We start from the raw sequence: 21,912 nt of genomic DNA on the forward strand, positions 1-21,912 counted from the left end.
AAATTTCCTCCAATCTTCCTCAGAATAAGTTCAAGATCACTACCTAGCAAGTTCAAAGACATCTTCGGCTACATAGTAAGACATATCTCAAAACAAATGAGCAAAGAATATCAAAGAAAAACCCAGGGCCTCTGTAACAGGCAATGTAACATAGTAATGATTCTTTCCCTCTCCCCCGACCTCCCCTCTCTCTCTGTTCCTAGACCTCCTCATTTCTAATCATTTCTCCTCCCACTACATACAGCAAAAATCCATGGTCATAGATTTTCTAAGATTAACTCTTTGAATTATCTACTGAATTCTGTCCCTATACCTGCTAAAGAACTTATCTCCTACATCTATTGTTTGGTCTTGACCTAGTTCTTCTCTATAACGTTACCTACCGTAAAAGACAATACATGCCCTTCTAATTAGTACTGTCCCCTTTCCCCTCTCCTGTCTAAACCATTGTTTCTGCTCATCACATATTCTTTCTTCATCTACGATTTTTGCCTTTAACATTCTAATGTAAGTTTAAAAACAAACAGACAAACAAAAAATAGTAACCTCCTGTTCACCAAATCTAATCAGTCCATTCTCGGGTTTCATTTCATCTCATTCAATAGTAGCAGTAAGAACAGCTGACAGCGTGTGAGACGGAGCTGTTTCCTAAGTTAGTCCATAGTATAGTAAAAGGTGGTTTATGAGAGAGAGCGATGGCTCAGCAGTTAAGGGCAATACTGCTTAGTGGCCCGAAGCTCAGTTCCCAGCACCACACTTGGTGGTAGCTCACAACTGCTTGCCACTCCAGCTGCAGGAGATCCAACACTCCTTTCTGGACTCCAGAGGCACCTACAATCACATGGATGCATGTGTACACATGTACAAACACACTCACACATACACAAGCACACATAAAATTAAAAATAAAACAATTTTTAAAAGAAGAGGGGGAGGAGGAAGAGGAAGAATTTGGGGACACAACAGAGCAAGGTCTTGACTCTCTCACCTGGATTCCATAAAGTGGTGGTTCCTAGCACTGTTATGCCATGAGCCCCAAAACTGGTCATCTGATAACCAACATGCACGTCAAGGATGATTGTCCCTGGCACTTGAGCTCAGTCTGGTCTCCTGCTGCAGATGAGGTCTATGGAACGGCTCTAAGTCACTGATCCACCTGTAGACATTGGAACCTAGGTTCGCTGTTCTGACCTCAGCCTCTGCACAGCTGATTAAGTCTTGGATTTCAACTCTCACTCTTCTATGGCTTCAGCAACAGCTTCATCTGGGCCGCTGGTTTGGATTTTTTTTTTTTTTTTTTTTTTTTTTTTTTTGGTTTTTCGAGACAGGGTTTCTCTGTAGCCCTGGCTGTCCTGGAACTCACTCTGTAGACCAGGCTGGCCTCGAACTCAGAAATCTGCCTGCCTATGCCTCCCAAGTGCTGGGATCAAAGGTGTGCGCCACCATGCCTGGCTCCTTCATCTTATTAATATAGGTTCCATTAGCATTTTCATCAGCCCAACCTTAGAGTATGCCATCTCTATAAAACTTTCCCTGAATTCCGGACTCAGGTATTCAAAAATACCTCTACTAGGTGCCTCCTTTCACCTTCATAAAGTCAAAATAAAATGCTTGATCCTAACTCCTACACCCCATCAAACCTGGTCATCATGGGACCTTTCCCTCTCAGTCACTGGCAACAAGATTCCTTTATTTACCCACACGAGGGACTTGGAGTTATTCTTCTTTCACATGCTATATTTCTGTCAGTAAAGGTAATTCTACCTTGAAAGCAAATACAGAACAGGAGTGTGTCTTAGCATCTGTGTGATACTGTATTCCATGCCACCATCACCAGATTGCTGCAGCTGACACATAGCTTTCTCCTTACTTCACACTTGCCCTAATATGGTCTAAGTGGTAAGTCTGATGACGTCTCACTTCTGATCAACGTATTTCAGTGGCTTTTCATCTCACACAAGAATGGAAGTTAAAGTCCTTAACAATATTCAATAATGTCCTATATAGTATGGCTCCCTTTCTATTTCTGACTTTACTAGATCAGTGATTCTCAACCTCCCTAATGCTGCAACCTTTTAATAGAATTCCTCATGTTGTGGTGATCCCCAACCATAAAATTGGTTCATTGCTATTTCATAACTGTAATTTTGCTACTGTTATGAGTAATAAATATCTGATATGCTGAATATCTGATCTATGTTCCCCAAAGGAGTCGTAACCCACAGGTTGTGAACCACTGCCCTAGGTTATTCTCCTCCATGATTACTGAATTTTCCACTTCAGACCTCTTTGCATTGTCAGTTGCTCCATGAATAATTTCTCTTCCATGTGCCTTACCTCTTTATTGCCTATGATATAGTTGGCTATTATGGGTTTATTGCCTACTCCCCCACTGTCCCTCAATGCCCTGTACATGTATGTTCTCCCTCTCTCTCCTTCCCGTCTTTCCATACAGAATGGCCTTTGTCTGTTAATGTATCATCAACACCCAAAGGTGTTATTTGTGAAGTGATGGATCAATGATCCACCTTTCGGTCTTCAGCTTGCTCCTCCTTTCTCCTATGCATACTTTGTGTCCCAGCTACACTGAGATCACTCAGCTACACACACTCACATTCACTCTTTTGTTCTTGACTATCCTCATAGAAATGTTGAGGGTTTACTACACCATTCCCTCTTTATATATACAAGTAATTATTGAGCATTTACTATGGGATAGATAGGAGAAGATTCTATATGACATCTCCATTCGAATGTATAGTAGGGCACAATGCTTAACTGAGCTAAAACAGTTCCTAATGATCACCACAGCTTCATTGTTTCTTTCATTCTTCTCAGAAAGTGCTACCACTATTGTTACTTGATGGTTCAAGCCAAAACTACAAACCCTTTATTTCCTTTCTGTATTCCTTCTTTCCTACCTTGCAGAAATTCATTAATTCTGGCTCTAAAATCCATAATAGGTAATTTTGCTAAATGGACAGAGTGTTACACTGCCTTTTAATGTTTGACTGATTAGTACTGCTTTCTTGGTCACATACACTTCTGTGTGCAGTAGCTTAATGCAGAGACTAGATACTAGTCAAAGTGCTAAAAAATAAGTGACTGTGTGAGATCCACCTTAAATGGAACATTGTATCACTCCTTCCTAGGCTCAAGGAACCTCACAGAAGAGGGACAGAAAGAATGTAAAATAAATGTACAAGATGGGAAAGCATACCGTGCAACACTCCCTTCTGCTCATGACAGAGCTGTGCATTCATAGGCACACAGAAGTCCTCTCTGCACACATTTGGGCCCAACACCATCCTATCATGGTCAGGCAGGGACTCCTGAGGCCCCACCATTCCCTGAGGAGCTATAGACAGATGACTAAAGGGAAAGGATAGTCATCCTCTTCTATGATTGGCCGCTGATGTTCTATCCTTGCTCAAGTAAATCTCCCTAGCCAAGGCTCACTCAATCAATCTCAATGAAATAGAATGGAGCACCCCAAAAGACATGAAAGCAGAAGTGGGGGAGCAGGAGGGGAACTTACTGAGAAGAAAATATCTAGAGCAGGGATGGGATAAGAGAATAGGAGAGAGCGAATATGATCAAAGCATATTAGATATGTTATATAATATATAAAGAATAAATTAAAATGTAAAATGTACAATGAATTTACCATATCTCTCCATCTAGTAAGGCTACTCAATGAAACCATCCATAGATACATTGCTTCATATCTGTTCTGTCAGTAGTATTACTAACCACAAAAATTAAACTATTAATTACAATTAATTCTATCTTTAAAAAAATATATGTGGATAGTGGGTGGTTGTTATACTAAACACCACAGACCTATCCATCACTTTGGTCAAAACTACCATAGTCTCTGAGGTAGCCAAGAGCCATGGCTTTCTTGCTGGTCTCTCTGCTTCCTCTCTTCCTCCATACCACAGTCCAGTCAATCCTCTATCTCTCCCAAAGTCCTCACTTTAGGACAAGACCCAAACCTGTCTCCTCTGTGACCTTATCTCCATTGGGCTCTGGCCGTTATAGCAACCTTCCCTTCCCCCGATGCTCACACTCAGTCTTGCCCTAGGAGAGTACTCTTTTCCATTGTTACAGCTATGTTCAGGACGGCAAAACAAATGGGAAACCTTACAGCGATGACAAGTGACGCTCTGGTGCAAAAGAAATCACTGAAAGGAAATCCCTGACGTGTGCTCGCAGAAGGGTACGTGAGCTCAGCAGGCTGAAGGACCATAGTTAATGTATTTACTGAAGGTAAGGATAAAGAGAATGTTTTAAGATTAGGCAGAAAACAGATAGGGAAAACTAAAAGATTATGTCATGGAAACCTGAGCGTCACAACATCTAAGATGGTGAACACTGCTTAAAAGCTGAAGACGGGCTTACAGAAGAAGATTAAAATAATTAGCCAGAAAGAAATCTTTTCCTCTCGAGACTCGAGCCCCGGGCTACCTTGCCAGCAGAGTCTTGCCCAACACCCGCAAGGGTCCACACGGGACTCCCCACGGGACCCTAAGACCTCTGGTGAGTGGATCACAGTGCCTGCCCCAATCCAATCGCGCGGAACTTGAGACTGCGGTACATAGGGAAGCAGGCTACCCGGGCCTGATCTGGGGCACAAGTCCCTTCCACTCGACTCGTGACTCGAGCCCCGGGCTACCTTGCCAGCAGAGTCTTGCCCAACACCCGCAAGGGTCCACACAGGACTCCCCACGGGACCCTAAGACCTCTGGTGAGTGGATCACAGTGCCTGCCCCAATCCAATCGCGCGGAACTCGAGACTGCGGTACATAGGGAAGCAGGCTACCCGGGCCTGATCTGGGGCACAAGTCCCTTCCGCTCGACTCGAGACTCGAGCCCCGGGCTACCTTGCCAGCAGAGTCTTGCCCAACACCCGCAAGGGTCCACACGGGACTCCCCACGGGACCCTAAGACCTCTGGTGAGTGGATCACAGTGCCTGCCCCAATCCAATCGCGCGGAACTTGAGACTGCGGTACATAGGGAAGCAGGCTACCCGGGCCTGATCTGGGGCACAAGTCCCTTCCACTCCACTCGAGACTTGAGCCCCGGGCTACCTTGACAGCAGAGTCTTGCCCAACACCCGCAAGGGCCCACACGGGACTCCCCACGGGACCCTAAGACCTCTGGTGAGTGGAACACAGCGCCTACCCCAATCCAATCGCGTGGAACTTGAGACTGCGGTACATAGGGAAGCAGGCTACCCGGGCTTGATCTGGGGCACAAACCCCTTCCACTCCACTCGAGCCCCGGCTACCTTGCCAGCTGAGTCGCCTGACACCCGCAAGGGCCCACACAGGATTCCACACGTGATCCTAAGACCTCTAGTGAGTGGAACACAACTTCTGCCAGGAGTCTGGTTCGAACACCAGATATCTGGGTACCTGCCTTGCAAGAAGAGAGCTTGCCTGCAGAGAATACTCTGCCCACTGAAACTAAGGAGAGTGCTACCCTCCAGGTCTGCTCATAGAGGCTAACAGAGTCACCTGAAGAACAAGCTCTTAACAGTGACAACTAAAACAGCTAGCTTCAGAGATTACCAGATGGCGAAAGGCAAACGTAAGAATCCTACTAACAGAAATCAAGACCACTCACCATCATCAGAACGCAGCACTCCCACCCCACCTAGTCCTGGGCACCCCAACACAACCGAAAATCTAGACCCAGATTTAAAAACATTTCTCATGATGATGATAGAGGACATCAAGAAGGACTTTCATAAGTCACTTAAAGATTTACAGGAGAGCACTGCTAAAGAGTTACAGGCTCTTAAAGAAAAGCAGGAAAACACAGCCAAACAGGTGATGGAAATGAACAAAACCATACTAGAACTAAAAGGGGAAGTAGACACAATAAAGAAAACCCAAAGCGAGGCAACGCTGGAGATAGAAACCCTAGGAAAGAGATCTGGAACCATAGATGCGAGCATCAGCAACAGAATACAAGAAATGGAAGAGAGAATCTCAGGTGCAGAAGATTCCATAGAGAACATCGACACAACAGTCAAAGAAAATACAAAATGCAAAAGGATCCTAACTCAAAACATCCAGGTAATCCAGGACACAATGAGAAGACCAAACCTACGGATAATAGGAATTGATGAGAATGAAGATTTTCAACTTAAAGGGCCAGCTAATATCTTCAACAAAATAATAGAAGAAAACTTCCCAAACATAAAAAAAGAGATGCCCATGATCATACAAGAAGCATACAGAACTCCAAATAGACTGGACCAGAAAAGAAATTCCTCCCGACACATAATAATCAGAACAACAAATGCACTAAATAAAGATAGAATATTAAAAGCAGTAAGGGAGAAAGGTCAAGTAACATATAAAGGAAGGCCTATCAGAATTACACCAGACTTTTCACCAGAGACTATGAAAGCCAGAAGAGCCTGGACAGATGTTATACAGACACTAAGAGAACACAAATGCCAGCCCAGGCTACTATACCCGGCCAAACTCTCAATTACCATAGATGGAGAAACCAAAGTATTCCACGACAAAACCAAGTTCACACAATATCTTTCCACGAATCCAGCCCTTCAAAGGATAATAACAGAAAAGAAGCAATACAAGGACGGAAATCACGCCCTAGAACAACCAAGAAAGTAATCATTCAACAAACCAAAAAGAAGACAGCCACAAGAACAGAATGCCAACTCTAACAACAAAAATAAAAGGGAGCAACAATTACTTTTCCTTAATATCTCTTAATATCAATGGACTCAATTCCCCAATAAAAAGACATAGACTAACAGACTGGCTACACAAACAGGACCCAACATTCTGCTGCTTATAGGAAACCCATCTCAGGGAAAAAGACAGACACTACCTCAGAGTGAAAGGCTGGAAAACAATTTTCCAAGCAAATGGACTGAAGAAACAAGCTGGAGTAGCCATTTTAATATCGGATAAAATCGACTTCCAACCCAAAGTTATCAAAAAAGACAAGGAGGGACACTTCATACTCATCAAAGGTAAAATCCTCCAAGAGGAACTCTCAATTCTGAATATCTACGCACCAAATGCAAGGGCAGCCACATTCATTAGAGACACTTTAGTAAAGCTCAAAGCATACATTGCACCTCACACAATAATAGTGGGAGACTTCAACACACCACTTTCTTCAAAGGACAGATCGTGGAAACAGAAACTAAACAGGGACACAGTGAAACTAACAGAAGTTATGAAACAAATGGACCTGACAGATATCTACAGAACATTTTATCCTAAAACAAAAGGATATACCTTCTTCTCAGCACCTCACGGGACCTTCTCCAAAATTGACCATATAATTGGTCACAAAACAGGCCTCAATAGATACAAAAATATTGAAATTGTCCCATGTATCCTATCAGACCACCATGGCCTAAGACTGATCTTCAATAACAACATAAATAATGGAAAGCCAACATTCACGTGGAAACTGAATAACACTCTTCTCAATGATACCTTGGTCAAGGAAGGAATAAAGAAAGAAATTAAAGACTTTTTAGAGTTTAATGAAAATGAAGCCACAACGTACCCAAACCTATGGGACACAATGAAAGCATTTCTAAGAGGGAAACTCATAGCGCTGAGTGCCTCCAAGAAGAAACGGGAGACAGCACATACTAGCAGCTTGACAACACATCTAAAAGCCCTAGAAAAAAAGGAAGCAAATTCACCCAAGAGGAGTAGACGGCAGGAAATAATCAAACTCAGGGGTGAAATCAACCAAGTGGAAACAAGAAGAACTATTCAAAGAATTAACCAAACGAGGAGTTGGTTCTTTGAGAAAATCAACAAGATAGATAAACCCTTAGCTAGACTCACTAAAGGGCACAGGGACAAAATCCTAATTAACAAAATCAGAAATGAAAAGGGAGACATAACAACAGATCCTGAAGAAATCCAAAACACCATCAGATCCTTCTACAAAAGGCTATACTCAACAAAACTGGAAAACCTGGACGAAATGGACAAATTTCTGGACAGATACCAGGTACCAAAGTTGAATCAGGATCAAGTTGACCATCTAAACAGTCCCATATCACCTAAAGAAATAGAAGCAGTTATTAATAGTCTCCCAACCAAAAAAAGTCCAGGACCAGATGGGTTTAGTGCAGAGTTCTATCAGACCTTCAAAGAAGATCTAATTCCAATTCTGCACAAACTATTTCACAAAATAGAAGTAGAAGGTACTCTACCCAACTCATTTTATGAAGCCACTATTACTCTGATACCTAAACCACAGAAAGATCCAACAAAGATAGAGAACTTCAGACCAATTTCTCTTATGAATATCGATGCAAAAATCCTCAATAAAATTCTCGCTAACCGAATCCAAGAACACATTAAAGCAATCATCCATCCTGACCAAGTAGGTTTTATTCCAGGGATGCAGGGATGGTTTAATATACGAAAATCCATCAATGTAATCCATTATATAAACAAACTCAAAGACAAAAACCACATGATCATCTCGTTAGATGCAGAAAAAGCATTTGACAAGATCCAACACCCATTCATGATAAAAGTTTTGGAAAGATCAGGAATTCAAGGCCCATACCTAAACATGATAAAAGCAATCTACAGCAAACCAGTAGCCAACATCAAAGTAAATGGAGAGAAGCTGGAAGCAATCCCACTAAAATCAGGGACTAGACAAGGCTGCCCACTTTCTCCCTACCTTTTCAACATAGTACTTGAAGTATTAGCCAGAGCAATTCGACAACAAAAGGAGATCAAGGGGATACAAATTGGAAAAGAGGAAGTCAAAATATCACTTTTTGCAGATGATATGATAGTATATATAAGTGACCCTAAAAATTCTACCAGAGAACTCCTAAACCTGATAAACGGCTTCGGTGAAGTAGCTGGATATAAAATAAACTCAAACAAGTCAATGGCCTTTCTCTATACAAAGAATAAACAGGCTGAGAAAGAAATTAGGGAAACAACACCCTTCTCAATAGTCACAAATAATATAAAATATCTTGGCGTGTCTCTAACTAAGGAGGTGAAAGATCTGTATGATAAAAACTTCAAATCTCTGAAGAAAGAAATTAAAGAAGATCTCAGAAGATGGAAAGATCTCCCATGCTCATGGATTGGCAGGATCAACATTGTAAAAATGGCTATCTTGCCAAAAGCAATCTACAGATTCAATGCAATCCCCATCAAAATTCCAACTCAATTCTTCAACGAATTGGAAGGAGCAATTTGCAAATTTGTCTGGAATAACAAAAAACCTAGGATAGCAAAAAGTCTTCTCAAGGATAAAAGAACTTCTGGCGGAATCACCATGCCAGACCTAAAGCTTTACTACAGAGCAATTGTGATAAAAACTGCATGGTACTGGTATAGAGACAGACAAGTAGACCAATGGAATAGAATTGAAGATCCAGAAATGAACCCACACACCTATGGTCACTTGATCTTCGACAAGGGAGCTAAAACCATCCAGTGGAAGAAAGACAGCATTTTCAACAATTGGTGCTGGCACAACTGGTTGTTATCGTGTAGAAGAATGCGAATCGATCCATACTTATCTCCTTGTACTAAGGTCAAATCTAAGTGGATCAAGGAACTTCACATAAAACCAGAGACACTGAAACTTATAGAGGAGAAAGTGGGGAAAAGCCTTGAAGATATGGGCACAGGGGAAAAATTCCTGAACAGAACAGCAATGGCTTGTGCTGTAAGATCGAGAATCGACAAATGGGACCTAATGAAACTCCAAAGTTTCTGCAAGGCAAAAGACACCGTCAATAAGACAAAAAGACCACCAACAGATTGGGAAAGGATCTTTACCTATCCTAAATCAGATAGAGGACTAATATCCAACATATATAAAGAACTCAAGAAGGTGGACTTCAGAAAATCAAATAACCCCATTAAAAAATGGGGCTCAGAACTGAACAAAGAATTCTCACCTGAGGAATACCGAATGGCAGAGAAGCACTTGAAAAAATGTTCAACATCCTTAATCATCAGGGAAATGCAAATCAAAACAACCCTGAGATTCCACCTCACACCAGTCAGAATGGCTAAGATCAAAAATTCAGGTGACAGCAGATGCTGGCGAGGATGTGGAGAAAGAGGAACACTCCTCCATTGTTGGTGGGAGTGCAGGCTTGTACAACCACTCTGGAAATCAGTCTGGCGGTTCCTCAGAAAACTGGACATAGTACTACCGGAGGATCCAGCAATACCTCTCCTGGGCATATATCCAGAAGATGCCCCAACAGGTAAGAAGGACACATGCTCCACTATGTTCATAGCAGCCTTATTTATAATAGCCAGAAGCTGGAAAGAACCTAGATGCCCCTCAACAGAGGAATGGATACAGAAAATGTGGTACATCTACACAATGGAGTACTACTCAGCTATTAAAAAGAATGAATTTATGAAATTCCTAGCCAAATGGATGGACCTGGAGGGCATCATCCTGAGTGAGGTAACACATTCACAAAGAAACTCACACAATATGTATTCACTGATAAGTGGATATTAGCCCCAAACCTAGGATACCCAAGATATAAGATATAATTTGCTAAACACATGAAACTCAAGGAGAATGAAGACTGAAGTGTGGACACTATGCCCCTCCTTAGATTTGGGAACAAAACACCCATGGAAGGAGTTACAGAGACGGAGTTTGGAGCTGAGATGAAAGGATGGACCATGTAGAGACTGCCATAGCCAGGGATCCACCCCATAATCAGCATCCAAACGCTGACACCATTGCATACACTAGCAAGATTTTATTGAAAGGACGCAGATGTAGCTGTCTCTTGTGAGACTATGCCGGGGCCCAGCAAACACAGAAGTGGATGCTCACAGTCAGCTAATGGATGGATCATAGGGCTCCCAATGGAGGAGCTAGAGAAAGTAGCCAAGGAGCTAAAGGGATCTGCAACCCTATAGGTGGAACAACATTATGAGCTAACCAGTACCCCGGAGCTCTTGACTCTAGCTGCATATATATCAAAAGATGGCCTAGTCGGCCATCACTGGAAAGAGAGGCCCATTGGACTTGCAAACTTTATATGCCCCAGTACAGGGGAATACCAGGGCCAAAAAGGGGGAGTGGGTGGGCAGGGGAGTGGGGGTGGGTGGATATGGGGGACTTTTGGTATAGCATTGGAAATGTAAATGAGTTAAATACCTAATAAAAAATGGAAAAAAAAAGGGATGAAAATATGGATACATAATATTAATAACAAACCACTTTTACATTGTCTACATAGACATTAGCATTCTGTATGTCAAGTGATTACAGTATAAATTGATACTAAATCCATGTATTCCTAATTGACACTAAAAGTAAATATAAAGTAGTATATAATAAATGATGACTATAAAATTGAAAAAAAAAAAAAAAAAAAAAAAGAAATCTTTTCCTAACTAAGAAGTATTCACTTTTTGAATGTAAATCAAATTTCTCTAAGAACTACAGAGGAAAGAAAAACAAAACAAAAAACAAAAACAAAGATCAAGTCCACAAATTTCAGACTTCAGAAAGTTTTCACTTTTCCTTTCCATCTCATTCGTTACTTTTAAACCTTTGCCAGTGACTTTCAGGATAAACAAACACAGTTCTTTTAAGTTCACAGAGAACTCAGTCACTAAATAGCTGTTAGGTTTGGTAGTTAGTATTCATTTTCTCTGACTGATTCTGGAGACCTTTTCTCAATAATGAGACTATTCTTGGCAGTTAAGAAAGTTAAGAAAGAACAAAACAAAGATTATGAATCAGATCGTGTGTGTAACACTGACATTACTAGAGGTTATGTCAATAAACTTTCTCAGTAGGAAGAAAACATGAGTGTTTTTCTTTTTAAAAAAAATTCAAATTCACAATTCAAGAGGAGATGGAGATGGATGACTTAAGCTCATGGCTGAAATGTAAGAGCTTTGAGCACTGGTTCCTCTCTGCTAATTACTTGCTGACCCACTCTAAGGCTGTTCTGTAGCTACTTTAGTACAATGTAACTAACTCTAAATCAGAATGAGACAAAACTGTTAACAAATTATGGAAACAAGAGCAAGAAAACACTGATAAACTACAATGTGAGAAATCAGATTTTAAATCCCACGATAAGCTGTTTATTGACTGTGTTTTAATTGTCAGTTTGCCACAACCCAGAGTCACCTGAGAAGGAAGGCCCAGTTGAGGAATTATCTAGATCAGACTGGACTATGAACATGTCGGCTGGGGACTGTGTGTCATTGTTAATTGTTGTAGGAAAACCTGGCCTGCAGTGGGTGGCACCTTTTTACGGGCTAGTTCCTGAACTGTGTAAGAGGGAAAAGGCTGGCTAAGTAGAAGCAGGCAGAAGGCAGCCAGCAGGGGGCACTCATTTCTCTCTGCTCCTGAGGAGGAAGTAATGTGATTAGCTACTTGTGTTTCTGACCTGACTTCTCCTTAGCAATAGACTGTAACTGTAATTACATGCCAAGCAAACTCCCTTCTCCCCTAAGCGGCTTGCTGTCAGGGTATTTTATCACAGCAACAGAATTAAACTAGAACAGTGATAAAATGCAATCTATGTTTTCAAGAGCAGAACACATCTAGATCGCACACTCCAAATGGGAGCTTCCAGGGCTAGGATTTTAAAAGCCCAGTGGAAATCTGCTCATTCAGAGACATCTGTTCCTTCTCTAGCCTCACTCTGGTACAAGACACTTTCAGTATGGCCACTTCATCTTTCTCTTCTTATACCTAATAGCTAGTAAGCAGCAAACCCCAAAGAAATTTAGCTTACAAGCCACTGAAGTCATTACCAATATGGAGTCAAGTCAGATGTGAGAAGGGCAGTGTCTCTGGCCTAGAATCTCGGCATTAGGGAAGCACACATAGGATTGTGAGTTTGCTTGGGTTACACCGGACTGTGAGTTGGATGGGGAGGTCAGACTGTGTTACATAGTGGTTCTAGGTCAGCCTAGGTTACACAGCAAAACTGTATTAAAGCAAAAAACAAAACAAAACAAAAAAACTGCTTCAGTTTACTGAAAACTACTTGGAGTCAGCTCAAGGAAACTAGAATCAGCTCACAGGAGGCCAGTGCCTGCTTTTGTGTTGGCATTCTACCAATGCCAACAGTTACTTCTTACATAACACCATGAAGCAGGCCACTTGAAAGTTAGAAAACAAATGGGAAGAGAGGTGCGTTATCCTTGACAGGTTGCATTTTATACTAGTCTTCCAAGTTTTTTACACACACATTCTAACACTTAGTACTAGAGGTAATCTTAAAATCAAATACTGCCATGTGATTCTATGTTTATAATGGAATAAACCTAAAGTAAGTATCATAGAGCATTGAAGCCTACTGTACAACTGAAAGTTTCATGGCAATTGCATCACCCAGTGGCACACCAAACCAAGTATTAGCCAACTAGGAACAGTCGGTGGCATATTCTTGATGTTGACAAGATGGCACTACGTGGGCTCCATCATTGCAATAGTGCACTGACAAAAAGTACAACAATAAAAACTAAATATTTCAAAGCCTATAAAATTGTACCAACTACACATTTGAGGAATTTCACAAGCTGGGCTTGGTAGCACCTCTCTAATTCTGTCACCTGGGAGTCAGAGGCAGGAAGAGCTCTGTGAGTTTGTGGCTATTCTGGCCTACACATAATAGGTCCAGACCAGAGAGGGCTCTCCTGTCCTCAGAGGAGAGACCACAAATAGCTGTTTGTTCTAGCCTGATTTTCTGCTGCTGTGATAAAATACTGACCAAAAGCAACCTGGGCAGGAAAGGACTGATTTCATCTTCCAGACTACAGTGCAGCATGAAGACAAATAAGGGCAGGAACACAAGCAGAGACAGTACAGGGGACACTGTTTTCTGAATCACTCTCTGACGCTTTTTCAACTTGCTTTTCACCTAGGACTGCATGCTCAGGCTTGGGACTGCACATAGTAGTAGGCTAGACCCTCTAATACCACTCATTAACCAAGAAAATGCCCCACAGACATACCGATAGGCCAAACTGAGAGGCAATTCCTTAACTGAAGTTCCCTCTTGCCAGAAAACTCTAGTTTGTGTCAAGTTGACAAAAACTAGCCACACAGTGTTACTGTTTCTATTGCCTTCTCCTTCCAACTTAAGAGGCTGAAAAGAACACATGTGCATTATCTTACAGTTCTGTAGATTAGTACACTGACCCATGAACTAAGGTGTTGCCAAGGTTTGAATGCATCTGGAGTCTCCAGCAGCAAAGTGCACTTTGCAGTCTTGGCTCTTGGAAGCTGCCCTGTGTTCTCGCACAGTCCTTTCCCCATCTTGTAAGCCTCTGCTAGCCAGCATAGTCTTTCCCATATCTACTCATGATGGCCTTGCTCATATCTCTTTCGGACTCCTCTACCCTTGTCTGCTGCTTTTGAGGACTACTGTGTTTACATGGACTCTCAAGCCGTCCAGAACTAATCCCCTCTTTCAGTGTAAGAGGACCTGTAACCTTAGTTTGTCTTTCTAGTATAACAGACAACATTCACAGGTTCTTGAGGTGAGAAGACAGATATTTGGAGGGCCATTATCCTGCTGTCTACCATCAAATAAACAAAACAACTCCACAGGATTATCAACTTGCTCCCCATTAACACTGACATTCAAAGATTGCTCACTGAGGATTTTAAAAGAGTTCTGAAGCTGTACATGGAGAGTGGGGAAGAGGGACTGTACATAAAGAAATAAGGTAGATTTGATCAAAACACATGAAATTCTTAAACGATAAAATAATTTTAAAAAAAGATTGTTCACTAGCCAGGTGGTGGTGGCTCACACCTTTAATCTCAGCACTTAGGAAGCAGAGGCAGGTGGATATCTGATTTTGAGACCAGCCTGGTCCATAGTACAAGTTCTAGGACAGCCAGGGCTACACAGAGAAACCTTTTTCAAAAAAAATAGAGAGAAAGAAAGAGAGAAAGAAAGAGAGAGAGAAAGAGAGAGAGAAAGAGAGAAAGAAAGAAAGAGAGAAAGGAGAAAGAAAGAGAGAAAGAAAGAAAGAAAGAGAGAGAGAAGAGAAAGGAAGAGAGAAAGGAAGAGAGAAAGGAGGAAGAGAGAAAGGAGGAAGAGAGAAAGGAGGAAGAAGAGAGAAAGGAGGAAGAAGAGAGAAAGGAGGAAGAAGAGAGAAAGGAGGAAGAGAGAAAGGAAGAGAGAAAGGGAAGGGAAGGGAAGGGAAGGGAAGGGAAGGGAAGGGAAGGGAAGGGAAGGGAAGGGAAGGGAAGGAAGAAAGAAAGGAAGAAAGAGAGAAAGAAGGAAAGAAAGAAAGAAAGAAAGAAAGAAAGAAAGAAAGAAAGAAAGAAAGAAAGGGGAAGGGAAGAGAAGGGAAGGAAGAGAGAGAGAGAGAGAGAGAGAGAGAAAGAAAGAAAGAAAGAAAGAAAGAAAGAAAGAAAGGAAGGAAGGAAGAAAGGAAGAAAGAAAGAAAGAAAGAAAGAAAGAAAGAAAGAAAGAAAGAAAGAAAGAAAAGATTGTTCACTGGCTAATCTTAAGCTAAATATAATTTATTCTGATCTTAATATACTAGCAAACAAAATCTAAAGGACAATAATATCTTTACACTGCTCTTAAATAGGTTTTCTTATACATCAATCTTATTTGAATCAAGATACACACTAACTCTCTTTCTACTATTTCTACTACTATATTTGCTAACTAATTTGTCATTTATAAAACCATATTGTTCTTTGTTTACATACCTGAGTAACAATATATAAATATAACTGGGCCAAAACCCTGGATACACAAATTAACTTTTCTACCTGCTTATCCCTGTTGGGTATGCTGTCTTCTTATCAATAAAGTAAGCCTACCTTACAGAGCTGTCATGATGATATTATGGGATTATAAATGTAAATGCTTGGCACAGTTCCTGGCTACCCTCAGGTACTTCTTGAGTGAATAAAATTAACATTTATTTTACAAAAACTGCATCCAAGCTTTAAAGTACAATAAGGATAATTTTCTGTATCTAGAATGTTATATTATTCTCTACAGAACTTTAAACAACATAACAGAATATTACTTCACCCTTAATGTCTAGATTTCTATACCTTATTAAATTAGTTAAATTGTCTTTCAATTTAACTAACTCGCTTATAGCTCTCTTGATATTTACTCTTTTAGACCAGTTTTACTATATATCCCAGGTTTACCTCACATTCACAGTCCTCTTGCCCTGGTCCCCGAGTGACATTACAGTAATGTACTATTACACCTGGTATTAGTTTTAAATTAAAAACAGAAAGAGGAAAAAGAAGAAGAGAAGAACCAATGTAAGACTAGCAAATGCTTGGGAGTAAACTCTAAAGAATCAGCCCCCAAGGCTGCACTCACCACCTGCCTAGTGCTGACTCTGAAGCAAGGCTTTAGTTTTAAGCCAAGAATGTACACTGAAGAAATGACAGAGGGGAATGAACTAACATTAAAACAAAATATGAATATGAAAACTGATATTTCCTAAAAGTAACTTAAGGTATTTATAAAATTTCGGTTTAACTATTTCAGGACAGTTCTTTTATATTTTCAAACACAAAAAATACTTACAGTTTGATAATATGAGGATGACGAAAGAGTTTAAGATTTTGAATTTCTCGTTTTATTTTTCCAACAACATCTAAACTGCGAATCTTCTGTCTATTTAAGATCTTAACTGCCACTTTATGGCCTGTCAATTGGTGTTCTCCAACTAAAGAAAAGAGAAGAGAGACATTGGCTGTCAGAAGAACAGAATCATTACTCGTGCATCTTCCCACTGTGCTCTAAGTGTGTTTCCTCTCGGGTGTGCTTCAGCACCACAGGATGTCAGCACAGGCCTGAAGGTCTCCTCTTTTACCTCAGCCTCTTCCCCTTGAACAAGCATACCCTCCACACAGAAGCTGTGCCTCCATCATCTCAGCATCCTCAGCCAAGCATAGCAATGTTCCTTCCATCTTGGTGCAAGGGATTACTCAATTCTGTATTCCTTCATTAGAATACTATGGAACATCTTTTAGACAGAATAATCTTTTAGACAGAATAGAATTCATTATATTTTCCTTATTTTTCATCTTCTATTTAACATCACTATCTATTACAGAATAATAATTTTTTTGAGTTTTTCGAGACAGGGTTTCTCTGTGTAGCCCTGGCTATCCTGGAACTCACTCTGTGACCAGGCTGGCCTCGAACTCAGAAATTCGCCTGCCTCTGCCTCCCAAGTGCTGGGATTAAAGGCGTGTGCCACCGTGCCCGGCAGAATAATTTTTTAATAAACATAAAATAGTTAACTTCTGTTAAAAATTCAAGTTAATGCAATCTTTGCTACTTCCCATACCGCTTCTTTCTCTCTCTGTTCAGGGCCCATGCTCACCTCACTGGATTGTTTCCAGTGTTAAAGGTTCTGCTAAGGAGGCAATACTCTCTGAGGTCAGGACCACTCCCTCCTATTAACTCCTGGGTGCTCTTCTGTCTGCTCTCTACTGGCTCTTTAAAGATTAACATGTGACGGCTTCTCACCTAGATCCATGGTAGAGACCTGAATCATCTCGCTCATCGCCCAAGGCTTATAATTAACTACTGATTCTGCTCCCTCTTCGTGTTCCCACAGAGAATTTCAAGACGGGTGTTCCATAGGCACCTCAAGCTTAACAAATGCAAAATTAGATGCAGCATTCCTGCCCTCTTCCTCTGTCAGACTGTGTCCCTTACTAATAGTGTACCACTTGTATGCTAGAAATAAAGATTCCAGCTAGGGATAGCTCCTGAGTATTTCAAGAAATATCATTTAAACATTATAATTAAAATAATAATAAATAGGAGTGAGTGCTATTTATGACTGTGTACTAAGCAGTATTCTAAGTGCTAGCTGCCGTGCTCACCCATCCTTACAACAACCCTATGACGCATTACTGTTCTCCAAGGACGCACACATAACTTATCACTACAGCAGGGAAGAGGAGTCGGTTCCTCCTTCGCCACTAACCAAAAGTACTGAAACAAAGGTAACTTTTTCAAATCACAGGAGACCATGGCCTCTGTGATTGTTAGTCCTATCAAGCTGACTGAATAAACACCTGAGAGGTTAGTAAACTACAATTCTGGGCGTGTCTGTGAAGGCACTTCCAAGATAATTAAAACCAGAAGACACTGACCTAATCAATGGGCAAACGCCGTGACACTCATACCACCACCGTCCAGCTGGCAGGTGGAGGTACGAGACGGGCCTCTGGAAGGAGGTCGTCGTGGGGGGCGTCTTTAAGGCTGCAAGGGCTTCTTGTCTCTTTTCCCCTTCCTGGCTGAGAAAATCTAACTGTTTTGCTCCAACCTGCTCTTCCAGTCATGATGGGCTGACACCTCTGAAGCTGGGAGTCAAAATAAATAATTCCTCCCTATATGTTTTTTCCCAGGTATTCTGTTCACATGACAGAAACATATCTAGCATGGTATTAGCCAAGCGGTTGGGTCATTTGTTTTAATCTCACAGGGATAATCTAAAAACAAAAATGCAAGTGAGTGACTCAGAAAAGAATATAATGATAAGAGGCTTTGCCTCTGCCACGTGAAATGCTGAAAAAGAAATGGCATTTTCCCTAGAAATGGATACAACACTGATAAATGAAGTAAATGCCTGAAGTTCAAACAGTCAAATGATTGACAATTCCCCCTTTTTTGTTAATTATACTAGTGATTGGCCTAATGATTCCTTTGGTAACTTGGTGCTTATATCTTTGCTACAAATAATTACATACTACAAATAATTACATACAATGAATTGCCACACTTTCCCCTGTAAGCCAAATCAAAGTTCTAAAACTCTTTCAACACTCAGGCAGTGGTGGCACTTGCCTTTAATCCCAGAACTCCAGGAGGCAAACACAGGGAGGTTTCTGAGTTTGAGGCCAGCCTAGTCTTCTGGGTGAGTTCCAAGGCAGCCAAGGCTACACAGAGAAAGTTTGTGTCAAAAAGATAAACAAATCTTTTCTTTTTGTTTTTTTTTTTTTGGTTTTTCTAGACAGGGTTTCTCTGTATAGTCCTGACTGATCCTGGAACTCACTCCGTAGACCAGGCTGGCCTCAAACTCAGAAATCCACCTGCCTCTGCCTCCCGAGTGCTGAGATTAAAGGCGTGTGCCACCACGCCCAGCTACCATGCCCAGCTAAAACAAATCTTTTAATAAGTACACATATAAAACCAAAAAAAAAAAAATCTTCTATGTATGTGGCAGACATAAACTTTCCTTTATGGAAATCAAATGTTTCCATTCATCAAAGTTTTGCTTCCATTTACTTAATAAATTTAAAAACTTAATAAATCTAAAACATTTGCTAAGCATCTTTTACGTGCAATAACCTGTTGATCATATGCACATGAAGAAAGATTGGATTTCAAAGTATCAGTGGCGAAACGAGTGCAGCAACAAAATAACTCCAGTGAATTTTCCATGCATTTTACTCCCTTACAGCTTGTCTGTAAGGGTTGGTGACAACGGGATGGACAAACCACGTACAAAAGCAAAGATTCGGGATTCAGATCAATATATGCTTGTCAGGTACGACAGGAACACCCACGTACTGAACACATTTACGATGGGTGCCCGCTATGATGACGCCGTGCTAATCACGCTGACGCTCCACCTGGGTAGCTGCAGTTCACAGGTGGGCGGCTCTGTTGCACTGCCAGTTGCCCAGCAATTCCTACAGTACTTTTATTCCCAGGTATAAATCCCAAATTACACCTACACACGTGACTACCAAACGGAAAGGCTGCAACCTACACCCCTGTGTCAAGGAGTAGCCTTGTAAACTCCTCAGGAGCTTCTTCTCCACCTCAAAGTCTGGATTTACAAGTAACTGTTCCTAATCCAACCATTAGAGTTGCATAACCAGGCACAACAGGAAAGGAGACTACAAGGCATGACAATAGTTTGATGCATCTGCAGAATTTTACAAGAGAGTTAAATATTACTATCTTGTTTAGGCTCCTCTCAGTTTTTATTGTTTGAGAATTTAATACTGGTGTACAGTGCTGAAGTCACAGGCAGTTGTGAGCCACCTGATGTGAGCGCTAGGAGCTGACCTGAGGTCCTCTACAAGAACAGTCTGCATTGTGAACCACTGAATCATCTCTCCAGCAACATAGACAATGTGTTTTGAGCAAACCCACTGTGACCCACACACCATATCTCCATCTTAAATTCTTGTGCTGGCTTTTTTTAATTCATTTGTCCATTTAGTGTTGTATGTATGTGGGTGCAGAGTCAAGGGCCAGCTACCAGGCTCTGCACCCCTAAAGAAGACTGACTGACCCTCGCCTAGAGCCAACAGTTAGTTCTTCAGCTATAGCTGGGACTTTGTAGATCCCTCTCCTGTTCATTCTGGAATTTGTGCTGGATTGATCTTGTGCGGATTTCATGCATACAGAAACAGCAACTGTGTGATTTTTATGTTCTACAGCCCTGCGATGTCTGGAAAACACTGTTTTGCAGTAGTCCTTCCCCCACAACCTCTAGCTCTTACAGTCTTTCTGTGCCCTTTTTCAGGATGGTCTTTGAGTCTTGGGATGTTCAGTTTAGAGTTGATCACTCCAGTTTCCTATTTGTCTGTACTGTGACTGGTGTTGAGTCTCTATATTAATTGTTATCTGCTGCAAGCGGAAGCTCTTATGAGAGTTGAGAGCTGCAATAATCTATGAGTTCAATGGTAAGGATTTAGAAAGCAAACGATGCTGTCCATTAGCAAAATGATAGTATTAGCTTCTCCCCTAGCCTGTGACCTACCCAGCAATATGGTTTTGGCTCAGTTAACAGTACCAAGAGTGAATTCTATCTTGTGGGTCAAGCCTTAAATCCAAAGTTGCTAGTTACTCTCATAGCACAGATACCACTATGCACCAGTGGGCATATCTTGCCAGGCTTGTTAGATTGTAGTTCCCAGAGTTCACGTTGGGAAAGACTGTTGATGGCTTTTTTTTTTTTTCTCCAAGTAGGCAGCATAGCCTTCTGTATAGCCTCTGGCGCTGTTTGCTTGCCCGTTCAGATGAAGCTTCCAGGTCAACACCAGCTTGATTTCTCTATCTTATGATTCAAGTGTGTGGTGACTGACTTCTGCAATCAGGTCTTACCCTTCAGTTCCTGATGGGCAGCCAAGAGCAATCACAGTAGCCGGCATTGTTTGGGAACATCTATAGGACCCCTTCCTCTGACCAACAAATTGAAGAGGGATAAGACCTTTTATCAAGTTGAAAAGGAATGGGCCCTTTGAACAAGTTGAAGAAGGGCCTATATTTTATTTTCTACAGATTTCTGCCACAAATGAATCTAAGTACTACCTAATCAGAACACTTAAAAACTCCCTTTAGGGCTATCAGGATGGCTCAGCGAGTAAAGTGCCTAGTGACCTAAGTTTGATCTCTGGAGCCCACACAAAGGTAGGAGATAAGCTGATTATACAAAGCTGTTCTCTGACCTCCACATGCATGCTGTGGCATGGACACACATAATATGCACACATATATACATATATATGCAATAGGTAACTTCAAATTTTCAATTTTGCTGGAGTATCCAGTAATGGTCCCTTCTGGTTTTCTTAAATTCTAGCCAAAATACACAAAATACTTTCTAGAACGTTGGGGAGGGAAACCACACTCACCCAAACTCTAACCGAAGAATGCCTTTTATGATTTCTTTATCTTTCCATTTCTTTTGGGTGGGGATGGGAGTTGACAGAAGGTCTTACTCTGTAGCTCTGGCTAGCCTGGAACTCATTATTTATATAGATCAGGATGGCCTCAAACTTTTAACCTGGAACTTGCTATGTATATAAACCAGGCTGGCCTCAAACTTGCAGCAATGCACCTGCCTCTACACCCCCTTCCCTGCCTCCCAGCCCTG

At 41.3% G+C, this 21,912-nt stretch overlaps 1 protein-coding gene across 2 annotated transcripts in view; it reads right to left on the reverse strand.

Annotated features, from left to right (window-relative positions):
* Positions 1-21,912, reverse strand: part of Prkaa2 (protein kinase, AMP-activated, alpha 2 catalytic subunit) — an 80,250-nt gene that overhangs the window by 29,179 nt on the left and 29,159 nt on the right. Inside the window, exon 2 of one of the 2 annotated variants that reach the window (NM_178143.2) lies at positions 16,587-16,728. The exons of the other annotated variant lie outside the window; for it this stretch is intronic. Coding sequence (NP_835279.2) covers positions 16,587-16,728 — 142 coding nt within the window. The remainder of the gene's footprint in view (positions 1-16,586; positions 16,729-21,912) is intronic. 2 annotated transcript variants of the gene reach the window in all.

The sequence above is a fragment of the Mus musculus genome, chromosome 4 (assembly GCF_000001635.26).
Source record: "Mus musculus strain C57BL/6J chromosome 4, GRCm38.p6 C57BL/6J".
NCBI lineage: Eukaryota > Metazoa > Chordata > Mammalia > Rodentia > Muridae > Mus > Mus musculus.